Source organism: Carcharhinus amblyrhynchos, chromosome 2 (assembly GCF_965287045.1).
Source record: "Carcharhinus amblyrhynchos chromosome 2, sCarAmb.v2.hapA, whole genome shotgun sequence".
In the NCBI taxonomy this organism is placed as follows: domain Eukaryota; kingdom Metazoa; phylum Chordata; class Chondrichthyes; order Carcharhiniformes; family Carcharhinidae; genus Carcharhinus; species Carcharhinus amblyrhynchos.
Window position 1 is genome coordinate 89539049 of NC_137325.1, and position 24608 is coordinate 89563656.

Below are 24608 nucleotides of genomic sequence, written 5' to 3' on the forward strand. Positions count from 1 at the left end.
CTACCTGTCAGGTTGGCACCTAAACTAATAACTATTTAATTTCCTTCTTAAAATGCTGTGACAAAATTATTCATTCTACTTCATTTAAAAAGTAACTATTTGCTCGCTAGAACTGTTGGTTTTATTGGTAGAAGGTTGATATTTTCCTGAGTAAATGTCTATCCACTGAAATGTTACATGTATCGTGATGCCACTAGCATAATGCAACAAGTGTTGTTTTCCAAGGTGAGCCCAGATCTGTTTAAAGCTCTGTATGAATGTGCTAATCATGATGTGAAGATGCCGGCGTTGGACTGGGGTAAACACAGTAAGAAGTATCACAACACCAGGTTAAAGTCCAACAGGTTTATTTGACAGCAAACAGCTCTGTTTGTGATCAGAATTCCTACTCACCTGACGAAGGATCAGTGCCCCGAAAGCTAGCGGTGTTTGCTACCAAATAAACCTGTTGGACTTTAACTTGGCGTGTGAGACCTCTTACTGTGAATTAATACAGACTAAGCATATCAGTACTAAAACAAAATACTATGGTTGCTGGACATCTGAGAGTCTTGGAAATACTTAGCAGGTCAGACAGCATCTGTGGACTAGAGAGAGAAACAAGAGTTACTGTTTCAGGTCATTGAGTTCTAATGCAAGGTCATCAACTTGAAACTTTAACTTACTTTTTCCACAGTTACTGCCTGCCCTGCTTAGTATTTCCAACAGTTTCTTTTTATACATTGTCTGGATTTGAAGACCTTTAGAAGCTGGCAAAGGTACCATATCTCCTCTTTTAGGACAGGACTGCTGTATTAAGTGCTACTGAGGCAACTCAGTGGACAGCGACGGGTCTTTCCCTAGGATCAAGAAGGACCCCAGGGACAGAAGCCCTGTCTGCTGAGAGTTGCTGTCCAATCATAGGTTGGGAGCACTGTTGAACAGCTGCGGAACTGGGGAGGCAGTGCCACTGTTAGGACGTCCTCCGAGGCCTAGCATCATCTTTGGACCCAGGTGAGTGATGGTGGGAGAATGATTGCAGGGGCAGAGGTTATGGTGGCCATGGCAATGGCAGGGGTGTTAGTCAGCAAGCCCTTTCTTCTGCGATGCCAGCTCCCTAAATCAGACATTGCATGTCTTGGAAGGAGGTGTTCCCTCGGAGTCAACAAGTAGCCCCACACAGATTAATACCATGGCAGTGGATGAGGTCTTTAAGTGAGCATCAAGATAGATGGAATGGCTAATAACCTCAAGATGAAAGAGTTGTGACTCCTACCAGAAAGCAGGCATTCATTAACATGATGGTTTGGGTCTTTCCCCTGTGGCCTTAATCAGGGTAGAAGTGAGAAGGTGGCTGGATTGCCACTCTTTCTCTGCACCCCTGCCATCAAACTGGCCATGGGGAAAGTTTTAAATTCTGCCAATTGCTAGCAAAAGCTAAGTGTAATGAGCATATGTTTGTTTTTTTTAAAAATACATTTAAATAGGATATAAATATTTAAACCCGAAAAAGGAGAGTATTCTATCACACTGCAGCTTTTTGCCTTGTGGTTGGTAGGCAGGCTTTGGGGAGTTAGGAGGTGAGTTATTTGCTGCAGGATTCCCAACCTCTGATCTTCTTTGTAGCCACAGTATTTACACGACTAGTCTAGTTCAGTTTCTGGTCAACTGTAATGCCCAGGGTGTTGATAGTGTTTGTGTGGTGTGAATGTTGTTTCTACTTGCCAGCTTCAGATCTGGATATTGTCCAGGTCTTGCTGCATTTGGACATGGACTGCTTCATTGTCTGAGGAGTCACAAATGCTGTTGAACGTTGTGCAGCACCAATGAACATTCCCACTTCTGATCTTATGATGGGGGGAAGGTCATTGATGAAGCAGCTGAAGGTGGTTGGACCTAGGACACTATCCTGAGGAGCTCCTGGAGTGATGTGCCAGGACCAAAATGATTAGCCTTCAACAACCAGAACTATCTTCCCATGTGCGAGGTATGACTCCAAGCAACAGACTGTTTTCCCCCTTATGAGCATTGACTTCAGTTTTGCTTAGGTTCCTTGATGTCACACCCAGTCAAATGCTACCTTGGACAATACATTTGCTCAAAGTGAATGTGAATGACAGGATAACTGGGTCCAAAAACAAAAACATGATCAACAGGAGTTGATGGTCTGAAACTGTTGAACTCAGTATTGAGTCCAGAGGCTCTGAGGTGCCTAATTGAAAGATGTGGTGCTGTTCCTTGAGTTTGTGTTGTGGATTGGTGGTAACATCATGCTAGAGGTGGCGGTAATGCCATGAATGCTACACTTAGTTTTGCCCCCCTGTGTGCTACAATGTTAGAGCTAAGGGTTTTCTTTTTCTTCTAGTGTTCCAGAAAGTCTTGGTTCCATTTGGAAGGTTCATCTTTGGCATAATAATGGTGGTCATTCTCCCAGCTGGTATGTTACTTCTGTGATTGTCAAGGACCTGTTCACTGGCGCGTGCTGGTTCTTTCCTGCTGAATGCTGGCTTGCAGTGGATGAAGGAGATGGAAAAGTAGAACGAGAATTGATCTCACTCACTCATGGGCCTGGATTTAAAAAAGTAATGTATTGTTTTTCTTGATGTAGCTTATTATTAAAAAGTATTCCATCATAGGCATCTGTATTTGATATTTGATTTGGGTACTAATGCATGTATAGTGACCAAATCTATCAGGTATGGAAGCACGGGGTTTCTTGGAAGGCTGGTATACCCTTGGAAATGTCACAGGGCCGAACTTCTGCCTGCTGATTGAATCCTGATCTGTAAACCAGTTAAGTTTGGGTTATCTAACATGACACTTAACTCAAAGGTGAAAATCCGACTGACATCCTAATATGTTGCCAAAGTTATATATAACATAAGGTCATTATTTTGTCTTATAGTGTTTAAAATAATATATTTGCCTGTTTAAAACATAAAGTTGCTCCAGCTCCACATTTATGTTTTTGTATGAACATGTTTAAAATTCGTACTGATGACATTTTGGGCAGTACTTTCCCTGTGGACTCCAGAGCCCAGCTATGCAGACTCAAAAAACAGTGAGAAACCCAGACTGTGAAATGAACAGTCTCTCATCAGCCATTGGCCATTTAGGACTCAGAAAGCGAGCTTTCTGTCTAATTAAGGATGGTGATTGGACTCTTAATAAGAACATAACATAAGAAATAGGAGCAGGAGTAGGCCATCTAGCCCTTCGAGCCTGCCCTGCCTTTCAATAAGATCATGGCTGATCTGAAGTGGATCAGTTCCACTTTCCCGCTTTCTCCCCATAACCCTTAATTCCCTTGTCTATCAGATATCTATCTACCAGCGACTTAAGTATATTCAATGAGGTAGCCTCCACCACTTCAATGGGCAGAGAATTCCAGAGAGTCACCACCCTTTGAGTGAAGAAGTTCCTTCTCGACTCCGATCTAAACTGCGCCCCCCCCCCCCCACCTTATTTTGAGGCTGTGCCCTCTAGTTCTGCTATCTTTTCTAAGTGGGAAGATTCTCTCTACCTCTACCCTATCTAACCCCTTCATTATCTTGTAAGTCTCTATAAGATCCCCCCTCAGCCTTCTAAACTCTAACGAGTACAGACCCAGTCTATTCAATCTCTCCTCAAAGCTGGAGAAATAAGAGGAAGCCTTCCAGCTCAAGGATGCCATTCATGATAAGTGAGGGAGACGACCCCGCAAGATGGAGGCCTCTCTCTTCAACATGTTCACATTTGACATTTGGATCAAGCAGTCAGAATTCTATTGTGAGTGAGGACCCTCTTCATAGGGCCTGTGGGCAGGAGGGAGTTGGGAAGTTGACCCACTGGATGGCAGTGTGAAATTCCATCTCTGCCCATCTCCATGTCTGTCCTCATCAGGCCTAAAAATGGAACCCTTGAGTAAAATAGTTTTTCAAAGAACATGGGACATTTAAAAAGAAAGCAGATTTCAGCAAAAGTGTCAAAGCACTCTGTTCCATATGGATGCAAAATATTGCAGATGCTGGAAATTTGAAATAAAAACAGAAAAGGTGCCAGAATCTCAGCAAGTCTGGTAGCATCAGTGATGCGAGAAATAGATTTAAAATTTAAAGTCAATGACTTTTTGTTAGAACCTACAAAAGTTGGAGATGTAAATTGGCTGCTTGTCGAAGTTGCTCAGTACAATCTCTTTCATTGACTACATGGTGGGTTTGTCTGCTGTGATGGGGCAACATCTGTACACTTTGAAATCTGCAGTGGAGTCACACAGGATTGTGTTCGGTCAGTGACGTGCTTTGGAATGTTCTTTTTATTGCTGTTATATATCATGAGATCATTTACAGAGGTTGTCTACTTACAGAACAGGACGATCAAAGCACTGTTCACCCTAACTTGCCTCAGACCCAGGACACAGATGCGCAATGCCCTAATCAGAGTGTTGCTCTACACTAATGATACCACGCTGACATTCCATACTTCGTGGCAAGTAGACAGATTCTCTCATCCCTGTAAAGAAATTCTAGTTTGACCGTCAGCATCAGGAAGACAAATGTCATGATCCAGGATGTTGCCATACCACCATGCATCAGCATTAATAACGTGATGCTGGAAATTGTTGATTGCTTCACATATCTCAGCTCCATAATCACTAGCAATCTGTTACGTGCCATGAATTGTAAAAACTGCAGCTGTTTGGTCCAAGCTGAGCTTGAGAGTGTGGAACAACAGCAACCTGATGGTGAACACCAAACTGTGAGTCTATCAAGTCTCTATCCTCATCATATTTCTCCATACTGGTCAAAACTGGATGATGTATGATAGGCAGGAGAATATACTGAACAGTTTCACCGCTGCTGTCTCAGATGCATCTTCAGCATCTTGGCAAGACAAAATCACCAACTCTAGAAATCAAGAAGAGTGCTAATTCTATCAGCATTCACTATTTGCGAAGCAGGTGATATCTGGGCTAGCTTAGACGTGTTCATCAGATGGATGATGGCTATATGGTGAGTTGGTCACTGGGTCACGACCTCCTGGGTGACTACACCTCTGCTACAAGAACATCTATAAGCAAGGTGTGGAGGGCGGGCATTAACATTGCCCACTAAGAGAGTGGTGGACAGCTGTGACCTCTGGAGTTGGACTGTTTGGAAGGGCAATGGAAGAATTGGGTAGAAATGAAAAATGCAGCTGCCCTAGAAGAGGGCCAAGAGTAAAGAGAGGTGTGCAAATCTTGACCTTCTCAGCCCACTGCAACAAATGTGGAAGACACTGTCACGCCAGTGTTACTTCTGAGCCATACCACGTGATGCTTGACACAGACTTGACCACCACAGGATGGTGAGATGGAAGGTTGCCAGTAGGGTTGTAACAAGTTTGAAGCAAGTAGAGAGGCTAGGAAAAATTATGCTACTTTAACTTCTTCCAGTTCTGATGGAAAGTCATTGACTGGAAACATAACTCGGTTTCTTTTGCCATCTTTACTGCCAGACCTGCTGAGTATTTCCAGCATTTTCTGCTTTTATATGCCTTACTTGCATTCTATAAAACATGTTTTATCAAAACATTTGATGCTTTCATTAAATGAAACATTTTGTTTTTCAACAGCTTCTTTATAGCAAACTCACTGAGTACTTGGAAGACTTTCACCTCTGGGCTTCAGTATACAGCCGTCCTTCGTACAGCTCTTTTACTCATACTCAGCGCCTCAGTGTCTGCCTTTGTCTCCTGTTGGGTTACATGTGCCTGAATGCCGTGCTGACTAACCTGAAGGATGAGGAGGTGAAAACTTTTACGGAACTTTAGAACCCATCTTCCTTCCAAACATGCAGTTTGTCAACTGATGGAGTGCCACAGTAAATATTGTGTTGGTGCCCATTCTTTTGGGCATTTATTAAATTTCTGAATCTTATGTTAGGACAATGTTAAAATCTGATTTTTTTCCCTCCATCTAATGAAGAATCCACCCCAAAATACTAATCTGCTTTTCTTTTCCATCTCTTGATGAATTTACCATCTACGTCCAATTTTTTTTCCCAATTTGCTCCCTTGCAGATATTTTTCATTTCCTTTGTGCCCTTGTTTTTCATCCCACTCCAGATTCTGAGTGACTCTTGCTGATCATGAGTGAATCATGGAATCATAGAATCCTACAGTGCAGAAGAAGGCCATTTGGCCCATTGAGTCTGCACCAACCACAATCCCACCCCTACCCTGACCACCATGCATTTACTCTAGCTAATCCCCCCAACACTAAGAGGCAATTTAGCAAGGCCAATCCACCTAACCTGCACGTCTTTGGATTGCGGGAGGAAACCAGAGCACCCACAGGAAAGTCATGCAGACACGGGGAAAATGTGGAAACTCCACACACAGAGTTGTCCAAGCTAGGAATCGAACCCAGATCCCTGGCACTGTGAGGCAGCAGTGCTAATCACAGCTCCACTGTGCTGCCCCTTATTGCTGTAGTTATTGTGCTTATTGCTATACTTCCCATTTGGCACCTGAATATCTCCTACTGCTTATCCTCCTACTTCCTACTCCCTTTCCATGTGAGGTTTACTACTGTCTATCCTGACATTAAACATCTGCTGCTGTTGCAATGTTACACTTCAAATTTTTTTTTAAAGATCCATTGTTGGTAAATAGTGAATTGGATGAAATACTGTGCACTGAAGACAAGATTGTAAATCATAAGAACATAAGAAATAGGACCAGGAGTAGGCCATCTAGCCCTTCGAGCCTGCCCCACCATTCACTAAGATCATGGCTGATCTGATAGTGGTTCAGTTCCACTTACCCACCTGCTCCCCATAACCCTTAATTCCCTTATCGATCAGAAATCTATCTACCCGTGACTTAAACATATTCAACAAGGTAGCCTCCAACACTTCAATGGGCAGAGAGTTCCAGAGATTCACCACCCTCTGAGAGAAGAAGTTCCTCCTCAACGCTGTTCTAAACTGCGCACCCCCCCCCCCCCACTACCTTATTCTGAGGCTGTGCCCTCTAGTTCTGGTTTCCTTTCTAAGTGGAAAGAATCTTTCTACCTCTACACTATCTAGCCCCTTCATTATCTTGTAAGTCTCTATAAGATCCCCCCTCAGCCTTCTAAACTCCAACGAGTACAGGCCCAATCTACTCAATCTCTCCTCATAAGCTAACCCCCTCATCTCTGGTATCAGTCTGGTGAACCTTCTCTGTACTCCCTTCAAGGCCAATATATCCTTTCACAAATAAGGGGACCAAAACTGCACACAGTACTCCAGTTGCGGCCTCACCAGTTCCTTGTACAGTTGCAGCAAGACCTCCCTGCTTTTATATTCTATCCCCCTCGCTATAAAGGCCAACATTCCATTCGCCTTCTTGATCACCTGCTGCACCTGCAGACTGGGTTTTTGCGACTCGTGCACAAGGATCCCGAGGTCGCTCTGCACAGTAGCATGCTGCAACTTTTCACCATTTAAGTAAAATTTCATCCTACTATTATTTCTTCCAAAGTGGATAACCTCACATTTGCATCAAGTGGATTTGCATCATCCAGTTGTCATTTGGGAGTTTAAAAATAGAAGTATTTTATTTCCCTGAGGTAGCTCAGATACTGTAACTGAGCATGCAAAGAAATAATTAAATATTAATTTGTTATTTTATCTCTGACAGTCTGATGACAAATCAGGATTCAAATCTCCTTGGCTATTTATTTCAGGATTTAAATACATTACCGGCTACAAAGTCATTTTATTTTTCATAGCATGAAACTGAAAAGGATCTTGTTCCTGCAAAACAGCTTGTCATTAGAACTTAATGATTCTTCTATTTTGGGGTTTTGGCAGTACTGGTTACGTATGAGAAATTAATGATGATATCATTATTGTTTTGGCCCCATTTTATTACAGTTAATTTTTTTGGACTCAGGACTCTTCTTGGGTGTGTCCACACTTGCCTTATTCCAGAGAATGTTTATACACACAATATCTTGATCAATTGTAGCTCATACAGGGGGTTGACACAGAGACCTCATCACGTTAACTTTAGCTTTTTGAGGTTATCTTCCATAATTCTAAAGGAACCTGGATAACATTTTACCTGACTGTGACTCTGGTTTTAAAACCCAAGAACATTGAATCATCAAAGAATCATGCAATCATAGATTAAACATATATTAAACTGTTAAAAGTAACTGAGTAATAGTAATGATACATTGTGAATTTAGCAAAAGTTAATAAATTTCATTATCTTTGGATAAAATGAAAATAACTAATGGTTGTCATTACTGCACTAAAGTACAGAGTATAGAATTGTCATTGCCTGGTGGGTTTTTCCTCCTCATCCACAAAATTATACAACTTGTCTATTTCTCTCTCATTCCCCCTGCAACCCCCTCCTCCCTCAACTCCGACCGCCTCTCTGTCTTGTCTCTGTCTCTCTCTCTCTGTATCTTTGCATTTAAGACGACTACTTATTTTTGCAAGGCAAAGCACTGAAATAATTAATTTCAAAGAGAACAATCATCACATTTTCAACCTCATCTCATAACTGGAGTCCCTTGTCCCTGCTACTATCTTGGGAAACCTCCCCTGGACCTTTATTTTGGGTCTTTACAGATTTTCTGAAGTGTCATGTCCAAAATTGTTCACATGACTCCACCTGAGTCAATGCTTTATAAAGTTCTAGCATGATCTCTTTGCTTTTATTTTCTGTGCTTCTACTAATAAGAACATAAGAAATAGGAGCAGGAGTAGGCCATCCAGCCCTTCGAGCCTGCCCCGCCACTCAATAAGATCATGGCTGATCTGTCGCTGCTCAGTTCCACTTTCCCGCCCTCTCCCCATAACCCTTAATCCCCTCTCCTGTCAAAAACCCATCAACCCGCGTCTTAAAAATATTTAGCGAGGCAGCCTCCACCACTTCAACGGGCAGAGAATTCCAGAGATTCACCACCTTTTGAGTGAAGAAGTTCCTCCTCAACTCCGTTCTAAACCGCCCCCATTTTATCTTGAGGCTGTGCCCCCTAGTCCTATTGTCTTTTTTGAGCGGGAAGAGTCTTTCCACCTCTATCCTATCCATCCCATTCATCATCTTATACGTCTCAATGAGATCTCCTCTCATTCTTCTAAATTCTAACGAGTACAAGCCCAGTTTATTCAGCCTCTCCTCATAGCTCAACCCCCTCAACTCCGGTATCAGCCTAGTAAACCTCCTCTGCACTCCCTCCAAGGCCAAAATATCTTTGCGCAGGTGCGGCGCCCAAAAATGCACACAGTACTCCAGTTGCGGCCTCATCAATGCCCTATACAGCTGCAGCAAGACCTCCCTACTTTTATATTTAATCCCCTTCGCTATGAAGGCCAGCATCCCATTCGCCTTCCTGACCACCTGCTGCACCTGCAAGCTGGGTTTTTGCGACTCATGCACAAGGACCCCGAGGTCCCTCTGCACCGTCGCCTGCTGCAGTTTTTCGCCCCGTAAGTAATAGTCCTTCCTACCATTCTTCCTACCAAAGTGGACCACCTCACACTTGCCAACATTAAATTCCATTTGCCATTTACTGGCCCATTCGCCCAGCCTATCTAGATCCTTCTGCAGACTCTCCACACCCTCCGCACAATTTGCCGTTCCCCCAATCTTGGTGTCATCAGCAAATTTCGACACTCTACACTCGGTTCCCTCCTCCAGATCATCTATATAAATGGTAAAAAGCTGAGGCCCCAGCACCGACCCCTGGGGCACTCCACTAGTCACCATCCGCCAATCCGAATAGCACCCGTTGACCCCCACTCTCTGCCTCCTATTTGACAACCAATCCTCTATCCACGCTAACACCCTACCCCCAACTCCATGTCCCTCGACCTTCTGCAATAACCTCTTGTGAGGCACTTTGTCAAACGCCTTCTGAAAATCTAGAAAGACCACATCCACCGGCTCTCCTCTATCCACCGCCCTAGACACATCCTCATAGAACTCCAGTAAATTTGTCAGACACGACTTCCCTTTAATGAAACTGTGCTGCGTCTGCTCTATCAAGCAATTCCCTTCAAGATGCCTCGCAATTTCCTCCTTAATGACAGATTCTAACATTTTACCTACCACAGACGTTAAACTAACCGGCCTATAATTCCCCGCCTTAATTCCAAATAACCCCTACAAATTTCAGCCACCTAGCCCTGTTACCTTTAAGGATTTGTGTACATGAACACCAAGGATTCTTGTGACCACTTGTGATGGGTGGCACAGTGGTTAGCACTGCTGTCTCACAGCGCCAGGGAGTCAGGATCAATTCCCAGCATGGGTCACTGGCTGTGCAGAGTCTGCATGTTCTCATCATGTCTGTGATAGTTTCCTGTGGGTGCTTTGGTCTCTTTCCAAAGTCCCAAAGACATGCTGGTTAGGTGCATCTATGCTAAATTTTCCCTCAGTGTACCTGAACAGGAGCTGGAGTGTGGCGATTAGAGGGCTTTCACAATGACTTCATTACAGTGTTAATATAAGCCTATTTGTGACTAATTAAAAAAAATTTTACTTTTCAAAATTGTGCCATTTATAATATTCTGATTTTCCTTATCAGTTCTCCCAAAGTGCATCACTTTACACTTCTCCACATTGAACTCCATCTATCATGGCCCTTATCATTTCATTATACTGCCTATGCCATCCTAAAGCTTATAACTATCCTCATCATGACATGACGTTTATGTTGCCATGTTTGTATCATTCTCAACTTCATAATGCTGCCTCTTTGCACTTGAGTCTAGGCTGTTTATTAAATTGGAAAAGTATAAGAAATCCAAAATTAACCCTCAAACTACCTACCAGTCTGAAAAACGTCCATCCACCGCTACCCTTTGCTGAACTAATTCCGTATTCATAACACCACTTTCCCTTTAATTCAATGGGAATTGATCTGTTGAATAAGCCCCCTTTGTGACATTTTGCCAAATGCGTTCTGAAATTCAATATATACATCTGCTACCTGAGCAACCTCATCAAAGTATTCAATCAAATTAGCCATAGACAATTTGTTTTGCATATCTTATCACTCACACACAAACACACACACACTTCCCTTTTGGTGAATAGTGGGGTGAAGTGATGCCAGGAGGCCTGAGCTGATTATCAGCCCATTGAACTGTGTTTCAACGTTCCTTCTGTGATCAACAAGTCCTGGTGTTGGATTTGAACCCAGAGCTTCAGGTCCAGAGATAGGAATGCCACCACTGTGCTACAAAACCTTCTTGAACAGTAGTATGACATTAGTAACCCCGCAGTCTTCCAGTACTACTCCTGTGTTCAATGAAGATTGAAAGATTTTTATCTGTGGGTGGAAATTTCCATTCTCAACACAGCGTGCTGCCTGAGGCAAGGAAAAAGCTTTTCTTATCAATCATCCAGCACACTGTGCAGAAAAAGATCTGAAGTTGTGGCCCAAGTCATCACGCTGGCACAGCGGGGCCAGAAAAAGGCAGCAGCCAAGAATCCCGCGATGCGGCCACCACTTTTAAAGGGGCAGTACCAGCATGTGAGGGGGCAGTGCCAGAGTACTGCCTGGGCATGTCTCTTTCCCCTAGGGTCCATACTCACCTGTGCACAAATGCACAACTAATTGTTTTTTTAAAAAGTGTTTCCAATTTATCTTTAAATTGAAACTTCTAAACATGTGACATGATCAGCCATAAATATTGAGGTGCTTCATAGGCCCAACTTTTCTGTAACTAATTTCTTAAACTGTACCAGACAAAAATGCTTCTCTTTTTCTCATTTATATTCCTTAATGATTTTTTTTCTTCTTTTCCCTCAGTATACAGTTGAACTGGGTCTTATCGATGTCTCCACGGCCTCTCTAATTACTGGCTTGATTACAACTGTGGTAGTTCTGCCAATTGTACTGCTGGTGTCATTGTTATTCAGGTTCAGCAAGGTGAGATCAGACATTGCAGTATCCTTTTTAATTAGTGTTCTTCATGCATTAAAGTACATTTCAACAAGGTCAGTTAATAAATACTTCATGCGAATGGTGTTGACTTTTCGTTTTGGATTCAAAATGTGCTTGCAATTGGGCTGAATTTTTTAGAAGTGAATTTAATTTTTCCATTAAAACTTAGTTAAATATTCACAATTATAAAAGTTCCATGAACCAGCAAAACTGGGCTCCCTTGCATTAAAAGATATTTACAAATATACAGTAAACTTTGTTTTATTTTGTACTTTAGCAACTGGAAATCTCCACCAACCGGAGTTTGCCCCATCATTACTTTTCTAACTGGAAGTGGTTACAAAGTTTTCCTGAACTTATACCTGTGTACTGTATAATTTTATACTTTAATTTATGTTTTAATGTACTGTTGAAATCAAAATACTTCCTGAGCACCGCACATGAGTTTATGTTCTAAGTATTGTGTTGTATGCTAGTGGTAATTGGAACTCTGTTAACCAGTGTTTTGGTAAACTGGCATCAACCATTCCCCACTTCTGGATAATAAAGATTTCCCCATATTAAGGAACTCTTAAGTGTGGTATTAATACATCTGAAAATGAAATTATCACAAAGAAACATTTTGTTGAGTGTTATGATGTTAAATCACCTAAAATAATGTTTAAAAACTATGTTGAGCCATGTATGAAATATTTTGCACCACGTAATATCTTTTGAAACATGACTAAGAAAAAATCTTGAATTTGAAGAACTTCCTCACACAGACACCATAAGCAGAAATCTGCCATGTCCATTAGATTTTTTGGGGTTGTGGTCAGTTTTGTTTGGTGTAGTGGGGTAGAACTGGCTTTTTTAAAACCAGCTTTGAAGACTGCAGAAATTTAAAATTTAAAAAAATTAAATTTAAATTTAAAAAACTTCAGATTCTCCAGTCTTCTGTGGAGACAAATTGCACTGGTAACACTATTACAAAACAGCTTAAACTCCAGGCACATGCATGATTTACCACTTCATATATTTTATTTGTGTTAGGTAAAGTTGCTGAGGGAAGCTTCTGTTGAAGAACGATATGTGACCACAAGAGAATCCAATGTATATTCTGTTGAAGGTAAAATAGAATCAGTTTTAATGTAGTTCCAACCATCAGCCAAGGAATTGAGTTTTCCCAGAGTGAAAAGAAAAACTGAGAAGATCTTTTCAGTTGTGAATATAAGGGGGTCTAAATTTAATAACCTCGAAGAGACTGTTGGGGACCATGCAATCGAAGCCTAAAATCTTTTGCAAGGTTTTTATTTTGTGATGTCTGAACAAGCCACCATGCTCCTAAAGACGCCACAGAACAATTACGAAACAGCTTTTCCTTGACCTCATCCTGATCAATTCAACTTGGCTGACAAGTGGCAAGTGACATTCACATCACACAAAGTGAAGGAGTTGGGAAAGGTGCTAGGGAGGGAGAACTAACTCAGTAGTTATGGCACATTGACACAGTGGTTAGCACTGGTGCCTCACAGCACCAGGGTACCGGGTTCAATTCCAGCCTCGGGTCACTGTCTAGAGTTCGCACATTATCCCTGTGTCTGCGTGGGTTTCCTCCCACAGTCCAAAGATGTGTGGGTTAGGTTGATTAGCCATGGTAAATTGACCTTAGGTAGATTAACAGGGTAAATGAGGATTACAGGAATAGGGCATGGATGGGATTGTGGTATGGTGTAGACTCAATGGGCCAAATGGCCTCCTTCTATAATGTAGGGATTTATATGTGTATTTATTTAACACCTTCAACGTGTACAATCTTTTAAAGCACTTCACGGAGCGGTTATCAAACAAAAGATACCACACTAAAAGAGTCACAATCAAAATCTTCCGACACAGAAGGAAGCCATTCAGCCCTTGCAATCTTTTTGAGAGAATTATCTACTCTGCCTAAGTGCCTTGACTCTACCCTGTATCCCTGCATTTTCTTCCCTTTAAGTATTTATGTAACTTCCTTTTGAAAGTTACTGATCAGTGTGCAATCAAAGGCGAATTCAGAGGTTGCAGGAACAGCGGTGGGTAGAAGGGAGGCAGAGGCATTAGGTCAGGCAGGAAGATGTGAGGTGGGAACCTCACCTCCATCAAACACGTCAAGAGCAGGAAGGCTTGAGGATTACAACTTGAGCAGTTTATATGGGCAATATAATGTGCTGCGAAGATGCAAATCAGAGACTGCATACTTGCATCTGAGAGCAAGGAAAACTGATGACTGGATCACTTCTCTCCCCTTCCCACTATTCACCTTTGAGTGTAACTCAGTGAGATTCTGGATAATGTTGTGGCCTGTTCTGTGAATAATCTGCAACTCTACACAACATATGCAAAGAACAAATTACATCGTACAATAACATTTGCCACTTTAGATACTTTAAATTACTTTCTGTTCCTACAATAATTCTTCAGCTCATCGGGATGCTCTGCTGGCCTCAGACAGTGCCTTTGAATCGTATCTGTCCTGGCAGAATCTGCAGCAATGGGCACAGGAAGTGTGGAGGAAAAAATATGAGGTAAGCATCATGTTACAGAAAAAAAATCATCTGAGTCTGCTCAAGATGATGAAGCAACAACAACTTGCATTGGTGTAGTGGCATCACATAGAATTCACTCCCCTCCCAGGTGAATCTTACTAAACATAACTTGACACAGAAACTTATAAAGAGGTGAGCAAAAACTTGGTTTTAAGGAGGAAAGAGGCAGAAGAAATTAGGAATGGAATTCCAGAGTTTAGCACCTGGCAGCTACTGGCAGGGTTTTGAACATAAGAAATAGGAGTAGGAGTAGGCCATCTAGCCCCTTGAGCCTGCCCCGCCATTCAATAAGATCATGGCTGATCTGATAGTGGTTCAGTTCCACTTACCCGCCTGATCCCCATAACCCTTAATCCCCTTATTGGTCAAAAATCTATCTGTCTGTGACTTAAACACATTTAACGAGGTAGCCTCCACTGCTTCAATGGGCAGAGAATTCCAAAGATTCACTACCCTCTGGGAGAAGAAGTTCCTCCTCAACTCTGTTCTAAATTGACTCCCCCTTATTTTGAGGCTGTGCTCTCTAGTTCTTGTTTCCTTTCTAAAGTGGAAATAATCTCTCTGCTTCTACCCTGCCTAGTCCCTTCATTATCTTATATGTCTCCATAAGATCTTCCTTCAGCCTTCTAAACTCCAATGAGTACAGGCCCAGTCTACTCAATCTCTCCTCATAAGCTAACCCCCTCATCTCCGGTATCAGCCTGGTGAACCTTCTCTGCACTCCCTCCAAAGCTAATATATCATTTCTCAAATAAGGGGACCAAAACTGCACACAATACTCTACTCTAGGTGCAGCCTCACCAGTACCTGTACAATTGCAGCAAGACCTCCCTGCTTTTATATTCTATCCCTCTCGCGATAAAGGCCAACATTCCATTCGCCTTCTTGATCACCTGCTGCACCTGCAGACTGGGTTTTTGCGACTCATGCACAAGGATCCCTGCTCCCTCTGCACAGTAGCATGATGTAATTTTTCACCATTTAAATAATAGATTATTTTACTATTATTCCTTCCAAAGTGGATTACCTCACACTTGCCACCGTTATACTCCATCTGCCAGATCCTTGCCCACTCACTTAACCTATCCAGATCTCTCTGCAGACTTTGTGTCCTCCATGCAATTTGCATTCCCACTCACCTTTTGTCATCTTTGAAAATCAAGGATGTGCAAGAATTGAATGAATACAAAGGCATAGGGCTGCAGGACTGTGTAGATGTATGGAATGGTGTAGACATGTAAGCATCTGAAAACAAGGATGTGAATCGCTCAATTGATTCATTGTTGATACGTGCTTGCCTTTCCTCAGCGAGGTTTACTGGAGCCACGGTCACCCAGCATTCACTCAGAACACTACAGTGAAATGAGCAACAAGAAAGATGGAAATTGCTTGTCTGAAGGCAGTTCAAGTGGGTTTGAGGACTGCAGTTCGCAGGAAAATGCCAAGCCAGTAGTGAAGGATTCCAAACCCAGCTCCAGCGACCGGCGATCAGATTATTCGTCAGGTAGGGGGAAGAAAAGTTAAGGGACTACATTAAATTGCTAATGAGCAATGGGATTAATGACCACAAACTAATGTTAATGTGCTGCATTCAATTAACTGTGGCCATATAAGATTTATAATTGCCACAATTGACATTTTACAGTTAATTTAGCAGGGGGTCTTCTGTAAACATGCGTTTCCTCTGTAGAGGTTTCTCTCTTTCATTTCCACAACTTAAAAATAGTATTTGTTTCTCTACAACTTTCTGCATCTCTCTGTACTAAGCACTCACATTACAAGAATTTTGTGCAAACTGAATTTCTCCCAGACATTCTGGAATTTGTCTTCTTTGCTGATTGGAAGTAGCTGGCACTCTCTGATTTACCTACCCATTGGAAAGTACAAAGTTAGCACTGTCCTCTAATGTGTAGTATCTCATTCTGACAGATCACAAGATCCACATCAATTTCCATCCTGTATTTAAGTTAACTATTAGAAACCAAATTCTGACTGTAATCTGTCAGATAACTTTTTTAATATTTGCAGAACACAGCAGTTTGTTTGAACAGCCCGTGATGAATAGAACCAGACATTTTCTACCAAATTGGTGCAACTATCTGGCATGGGTGATCTGCCTTTTGATTGCTTTGGTGTGCATATTGGTAACAGGCCTGTTAGGACTACGGTAAGAAGAACTGCAGTTTGTATGCAGTGTTTCCAATTATTTTAACTCTATTTTTAAAAAATAAAGTAATACAGTGGCAATCTTTCTTATTAATTTCAGGTTTGGACCAACCAAATCTATACTGTGGCTACATTCACTGTTCTTCTCCCTTCTATACTGCATCTTTGTCATCCAGCCTATTGCTGTAAGTATGATCAGTCGACCTGCAATCCTGCTACAGTGGTCTACTTATTCTCCTCCAAAGTAAAGAACACAGAGACAGATGCAGGTTCTTCAGGTCGCTGATGCTGCTGCAATTTTAACATGACAGCTCTATCATATCATTCTCAGCCCCCCGATAAAATCATTGTTGTCCTGCACTTTCCCAGTGGGCAACAAAAAAGATTTGAAAGAATTTTTGCAATTAGTAAATGTTAATTAACTGTTATCGATGAAGGACCATAGGCACCTCTCTCCATTGGAGAGAGACAATTGGTGATATTGATTTGGGCAAATCAAGATGGCAGGTCTCTATGAACAATCACTATTGGTTTGGGGGGATTGAATCAATGCTATATACATCATTCTGTTTCTAGGCAACTGAATTGTAACTATTCTACATAAAATACAAAGTGCAATGTTTTTAGACATGGTTCACCCATTTATCTTTCATAAATAGAGTATAGGGGATGATCCTAACAGGTTATTAGCTCTTTCTCCCTTCACCGTAGGAACAAGAGTATGCCATTTGACCCTAAAGGCTACTTGGTCATTCATTCAGATTACACCTAATATGTTTCTCAATTCTATTCACAAGACTTTGTTCCATATTCCTTAATATTCTTCTTATTCAACAAAAATCTTTTCCTCTTTGATTTGACTTTTTCAATTAATTTGACATCTGCAGTCCTTTTGGGAGAGACAGTGACAGGCTTCTAAACTTGTTGTCTGAAGAAGTGCTCTCTAATTTCACTCCTAAATCATCGAGCTCTGATTTTAAAAAGTGTCTCTTTTTTTGAATTCCTCCACTTGAAAAAAATGTTTCTCTGTTTCTATCCCACAAATTCCTTTTTATCATTTTAAACCTCTTAATTAGAGCACCTCAGAACTGTCTGAACTAAAGGGATGTCTTCTCTTAATTTAACTTTTAAGCCTGGTACTATTAATCTAATGACTGCGCATTTAACCCTCTGAGAGCAGTATGTTTATCCTGAGGATTGATGCCAAAATTGAAAGCCATATTCCAGGAGGGATCTGATGAAAACAGTGTACATCTGAGCATCACTTCCTCATTTTTAAATTCCTACTTCTCTGAGACAAGGACCAGCCTTTCATGAGCCTTTTTGATTGCTTGTGCCTATGCACTAGGCTTTACTGGTTTATGTATCCAATCACTTTAGTCTCTGCTCCTCCATAACCTCTCGTCCCTCACCATTTATTTTCTGACTTTTATTGATCCATCTTATAGAGTCAGAGTTATAAGAACATAAGAACGTAAGAAATAGGAGCAGGAGTAGGCCATCTAGCCCTTTGAGCCTGCCCCGCCATTCAATAAGATCATGGCTGATCTGTCGTGGCTCAGTTCCACATTCCCACCCTCTCCCCATAACCCTTAATGCCCTCGCTTATCAAAAACCCATCAACCCGCGTCTTAAAAATATTTAGCGAGGCAGCCTCCACCACCTCAACGGGCAGAGAATTCCAGAGATTCACCACCCTTTGAGTGAAGAAGTTCCTCCTCAACTCCATTCTAAACCGCACCCCCCTTTATCTTGAGGCTGTGCCCCCTAGTCCTACTGTCCTTTCTGATCGGGAAGAGTCTCTCCACCTCTATCCTATCCATCCCATTCATCATCTTATGTCTCAATGAGGTCTCCCCTCATTCTTCTAAACTCTAACGAGTACAAGCCTAGTTTATTCAGCCTCTCCTCATAGCTCAACCCCCTCAACTCCGGTAATCAGCCTAGTAAACCTCCTCTGCACTCCCTCCAAGGCCAAAATATCCTTGCGTAAGTACAGCGCCCAAAACTGCACACAGTACTCCAGCTGCGGCCTCACCAATGCCCTATACAGCCGCAGCAAGACCTCCCTACTTTTATATTCAATCCCCCTCGCTATGAAGGCCAGCATCCCATTCGCCTTCCTGACCACCTGCTGCACCTGCAAGCTGGGTTTTTGCGATTCATGCACAAGGAACCCGAGGTCCCTCTGCACCGTCGCCTGCTGCAGTTTTTCGCCACGTAAGTAATAGTCTTTCCTACCATTATTCCTACCAAAGTGGACCACCTCGCACTTGCCAACATTAAATTCCATTTGCCAGTTCCTGGCCCATTCGCCCAGCCTATCTAGATCCTTCTGCAGACTCTCCACACCCTCCGCGCAATTTGCCGTTCCACCAATCTTGGTGTCATCAGCAAATTTCGACACCATACACTCGGTTCCCTCCTCCAGATCATCTATATAAATGGTAAATAGCTGAGGCCCCAGCACCGACCCCTGGGGCACTCCACTAGTCACCAACCGCCAATCCGAATAGCACCCATTGACCCCCACTCTCTGCCTCCTATTTGACAACCAATCCTCTATCCATGCTAACACCCTACCCCCAACTCCATGCCCCCTGACCTTCTGCAATAACCTCTTGTGAGGTACTTTGTCAAACGCCTTCTGAAAATGCAGAAAGACCACATCCACCGGCTCTCCTCTCTCCACCGCCCTAGACACATCCTCATAGAACTCCAATAAATTTGTCAGACACGACTTCCCCTTAACGAAACCGTGCTGCGTCTGCTCTATCAAGTTATACAGAACAGAACGAGGCTCTTCAGCCCATTGTGCCTGCACCAGTCATTCTAATGGCATTTTCCAGCACTTGATCTTTAGTCTTGTATACTATGGTGTATCAGGTGCACATCAAAATATTTATTAAATGCGATGAGGGTTCCAATCCTTTCAGGCAGTGTGTTCCAAATTCTAACTACCTTCTGGGAGAAAAAGATTTTCATCCAATTCCCCTCTAAACCTCCAGCCCACTACCTTAAATCCATGGCCCTAGTTATTGACCTCTCTACTAAAGGGAAAAGTTTCTTCCTATCTACCGTATGTCCTTCATAATTTGGTACCCTGGATCGGGATACCCCTCAGCCTTCTCAGCTCTAATGAGAACAACCCCAGCCAAACCAGCCTCTCTTCATAGATGAAATGCTCCAGCACAGGCTACATCATGCTGAATCCCCTCAACAACCTTCTGAGTGCACTCACATCCTTCCTATAATCTGAACTGTACACAGTACTCTAGCTGTGATCTAATGGGCATTTTGGAGAGCTCCATCATAACCACCCTGCTCTTATATTCTACATCTTGGCTAATAAAATCAAGTATCTCATATGCTTTTTTTAACTGCCTGCTGCCTTCAGGGACCTTTGGACATGCACCACAAAATCCCTTTGGTTGCTTATACTTCCTACTCTTCATTGTTTATTCCCTACATTCTCTCAAAATGCATCTCCTCACACTTTTCAGGGTTAAATTCCATCTGCTATTGTTCTGTCCATTTAACCAGCCTGTCTATATCACCCTGTAATCCAAGGCTTTCCTTCTCACTATTTACCACACCAATTTTCAGGTCACCTGCGAACTTACTGATCATACCCCCACATTCACATCTAGATCATTAATATACACTACAAACAGCAAGGGACCCAGCATTGATCCCTCTGGTACCTCATTGGACACAGGCTTCCAGTCATAAAACAACCTATGAACAACATTCGCTGCCTCCTCCCACTAAGCCAATTTGGGACCCAATTTGCCAAATTGCCCTGAATCTCCTGGGCTGTTACCTTCTTGATCAGTCTCGCATGCGGGACGTTATCGAAAATCTTAGCGAAGTCCATGTACTGAAGTTCTTTCAAGGAGGTGACTAGGTATGTAAATGATGGCAATGCATCAACTGCATTGCAATCATCTGCACAATTAGTCATCTCCTTGAAAAGTTCAGTCAAATTTGTTACACATGATCCCCAACCCCTGATGAAGCCATACTGACTATCCTTGATCAATCCTTGCCTCTCCAAGTAGAATTTATTTATGTCCCCCAGAATTCTTCCCAATAATTTCCCTACCACTGATGTTAGGCTCACTGGCCTATAATTTCATGGTTTTTTCCGACTTCCCTTCTTGAATAATGATACCATGTTATCTTCCAGCCCTTGGACATCTCACCTATGGCAAAGAGGATTTGATAATTAACATCAGAGCCCCTGCAATCTCCTCTCTTGTCTCACACAACAGCTTTGGATCTATCACATCTGGGCCTGGGAATTATTCACTTTTAATCCCATTAAAATCACTAACATCTCCTTCCTCTCAATATTAATTTGTTCAATTGTATCACAAATCTCCTCCCTGCTTTCTATGCCTACATTGTCCTTCTCCATCATGAATGCAGATGAAAAAACTCATTTAATACCTTACCTATGTCTTTCAGCTCCACACACAGGTGGCCACTTTGGTCCCTAATAGGCCCTACTCTCTCCCTGGTTACCCTCTTGTCCTTAATATACCTATAAAACACTTTGGGATTTTACCTTATTTTTCTTGCCTGTGTTTCTTCATGCTCCTCTTCGCTTTCCTAATTTATTTTGTAAGTAGCACCCTCTACTTTCTATACTCATCTCGGGGCATCCACAAATTTCAGCCTCCTGTAACTGCCATAGCCTCCCTTTTTTTCCTTATCCAATCCTAAATATCCCTTAACGTACTGGCTTTTCTGGATTTTTTGGTCCCACTCTTCAACTTTCCAGAAACATGTTGGCTTTGTACTCTCTCGGTTTCCTTTTTGACTCCCACTGCTGTGATGTGGATCTTCTGACAGGTAGCTGCTTGCAGTCCACAGAAAAATGGTTCTTGAGTGAGGTGCACTCTGGGGCTTTCCTGACTATCTGCCAGCCTCCCACCTCCCAACCCCCGTTTCTGACTGGTGGTCACCCATTCTGTCTCTCTGACTGTGCCTCCAGCTTACGATGAAACTTTAAAGCCCAGTTCTCAAGCTGGTCAACCCAGTGGCTCTTCCTGCAAAAATGGTCATCCAGACTGCACGGAGCATTCAGAAATTCCCACATAGTGCAGGCCATGCAAAACACAGGACTGAACTCCCTGATCAAATAAAACGTTTAATTCTACTCACGTTGTCTGTGTTCCTTTGCAACATCCTGCTCCCACGCACACAACCTCCTGTGCCTTCTCATTTAGGATTGTTAGGCATTAATTTGAAGAGGTAACATTGAATTAAAACACTGAATAGATGTATGAGTGATGAGGATAACCCCAAATGATACTCATTCAGCAATAATTTTATCTGCATACAGTAATAAAACTTTGCTATAGGTAAACTTTTGTTTTCACATTTAAAATGGGAGTTATAAAAATCATTAGCTACATCTACTGGCGGAAAAGTAGCAATGCATTTTCTGTGCTCTTCACTGTATCTGTGAGGATGAAATAATTTTGAGATTCAGTTTCTCTTCTGACAGATTTAAATTTACCATTGTGGGAATGTTTCCCTCACTGTCCCAATTCCTTTTCAGATTTTCTTCCTGGCAGCTGTTGTTGCACTGAAAAACAAGGATTGCAGTGATATTTACATCAGTCTGGTTGATTCTAATTCTTCATCCGAAGCTTGCAAGCAATGGAATTCTAAATCTGGATTTCTTTCTGAGGATTGTCCCATTGATACCCATTACAATCCATACAATTCCTCTATGGATCTTGACAGGGTATAACTATATGGCCTTATTGATATGTATTTCTCATGACAAAGTATGCCAGTCTGATTCATATGTTCATATGCTTCAAAAGCGTAACAAAATTGGGAAAATTAGCTCCAGCTCATTACCAAATGGACCTTTTTGGAAAGGGAGTGCCTTGAATGTCAAGTTTATTTTATTCATTGGTGAGAAATGGGCGTTGCTGGCTGGCCAGCATTTATTCCCATCCTTAGTTGTCCTTGAGAAGGTGGTGGTGAGCTGCCTTCTTGAATTGCTGCAGTCCACATTCTGTGGGTTGACCCATGAAGCGATAGGAATTCCAGGATTTTGACCCAGCAATTGCGAAGGAACGGTGATATATTTCCAAATCGGGATGGTGAGTAGTTTGGAGGAGAACTTGCAGGTGGTGGTGTTCCCATTTATCTGCTGCGCTTATCCTTCTAGATGGAAGCGGTCATGGGTTTGGAAGGTGCTGCTAAGGATCTTTGGTGAATTGCTGCAATGCATCATGTAGGTCGTACACACTGCTGCTACTGAGTTTCGATGGTGGAGGGATTGAATGTTTGTAGATGTAGTGCCGATGACGGGGGCTACTTTGTCCTAGATGGTGTCAAGCATCTTAAGTGTTGTTGGAGCTGCAGCCATTCAGGCAAGCGGGGAGTATTCCATCAGACTCCTGAATTGTGCCTTGGTGGATAGGCTTTGGGGAGTCAGGAGGTAAGTTACTTGGTGCAGTATTCCTAGTCTCTGACCTGCTGTTGTAGCCATTATGCTTATGTGGTGAGCTCAGTTGAGTTTCTGGTCAATGGTAACTCCAAGGATGTTAACAGTGGGGGATTCAGTGATGGTTACACCATTGAATGCCAAGGGACGGTGGTTAGAATGTCTCTTATTGGTGAAGGTCGTTGCCTAGCAGTTGTGTGACGTGAATGTTTGTTGCCGCTTGTCAGCCCAAGCCTTGATATTGTTGAGATCTTGTTGCATTTGAACATGGACTGCTTCAGTATCTGAGGCATTGTGAACAGTGCTGAACATTGTGCAATCATCGGCGAACATCCCCACATCAGTGAATTCAGGCGCAGGGTTCTTTGGTAAATAGCCCGTCAATATTCACCATCAAATTTATGCATGATGAATAGTCACTTGGATAAGATACTGACTGCACTGTTAGGAGTGCACACTCCACAGTCCTTATTGCAGACAAAGTCCTGCCTTTATATTGTGGATATTGTCTATTATGTAGTGTGGCACTACCATCTTACTAAATGGAATAAACTTTGAACAGTTATAGACTGGTTATATGAACAGATCATGAGGTATGCTGGGCCATCAACAGCAGAGAATTGTGTTTGAGCACAATTTGTAACTTCCTGGTATATTGCCCACTCTAGCGTTACTATCAAGTCAGGTGATCAACCCTGGTGTTGCTCCTGGCATGCAGGAGGGCATGCCAGGAACAACACTAGACATAATGAGGGGTCAACCTGATGAAACTACAACACAGGACTACTTGTGTGTTAAACAGCATTAACAGCAAGTGCTGGACAGAGCCAAGCAATCCCATCACCAACAGATCAGATCTGAGCTCTGCAGTCTTGCCACATCTAATCATGAAGAAGTCTTCAATGAGTGCTATCAGGTGGCACTTGCTTCGCAATAACCTGCTCACTGAGCTCAGTTTGGGTTCCACTAGAGTTAGTCAGCTCTTGACTTCATACCAGCCTTGGTTCAACCATGGACAGAAGTGCTGAGCTCCAGAGGTAAGGTGAGAGTCATCAAGGCAGCATTTGACCGAGTGTGACATCAAGGATCCCCAGCAAAATTGGGATTAATGGGATTCGCCAAGAGTGGGGAGGGGTGGGTTGGAATCTCTTCATTGGCACAAACAAAAATGGTTGTGTGGTTGAAGGTCAGTCATCTCAGTTCCAGGTCATCACTGCAGGTGTTCCTCAGGGTAGTATCCTAGACACAACCATCTTCAGCTACTTCATCAATGATCTTCCTTCCATTCATAAGGTCAGAAGTGGAGATTGTCATTGATGATTGTGCAATGTTCCGTAGCAATCATGACTTCTCAAATAATGAAACAGTCCACTGTCATAATGCAGCAAGGACTGGACAATATCTAGGCATGGGCTGAGTGTAGCAAATGACATCCGTGCCACACAACTGCCAGACAATAACCATCTCCAACAGCCCTTGCCATTTAATGACATTACTATCACTGAATCTCCCA

The 24608-nt window shown here is 42.5% G+C and overlaps 1 protein-coding gene across 1 annotated transcript in view; it reads left to right on the forward strand.

Annotated features, from left to right (window-relative positions):
* The window catches only part of pkd1l1 (polycystin 1 like 1, transient receptor potential channel interacting), a 119592-nt gene that overhangs the window by 56395 nt on the left and 38589 nt on the right, over positions 1 to 24608 (forward strand). The window contains exons 31-39 of the mRNA XM_080214608.1: positions 2345 to 2561; positions 5572 to 5745; positions 11759 to 11878; positions 12926 to 13001; positions 14333 to 14436; positions 15766 to 15961; positions 16486 to 16624; positions 16724 to 16808; positions 22193 to 22381. Of these exons, the coding sequence (XP_080070734.1) occupies positions 2345 to 2561; positions 5572 to 5745; positions 11759 to 11878; positions 12926 to 13001; positions 14333 to 14436; positions 15766 to 15961; positions 16486 to 16624; positions 16724 to 16808; positions 22193 to 22381 (1300 nt within the window). The remainder of the gene's footprint in view (positions 1 to 2344; positions 2562 to 5571; positions 5746 to 11758; positions 11879 to 12925; positions 13002 to 14332; positions 14437 to 15765; positions 15962 to 16485; positions 16625 to 16723; positions 16809 to 22192; positions 22382 to 24608) is intronic.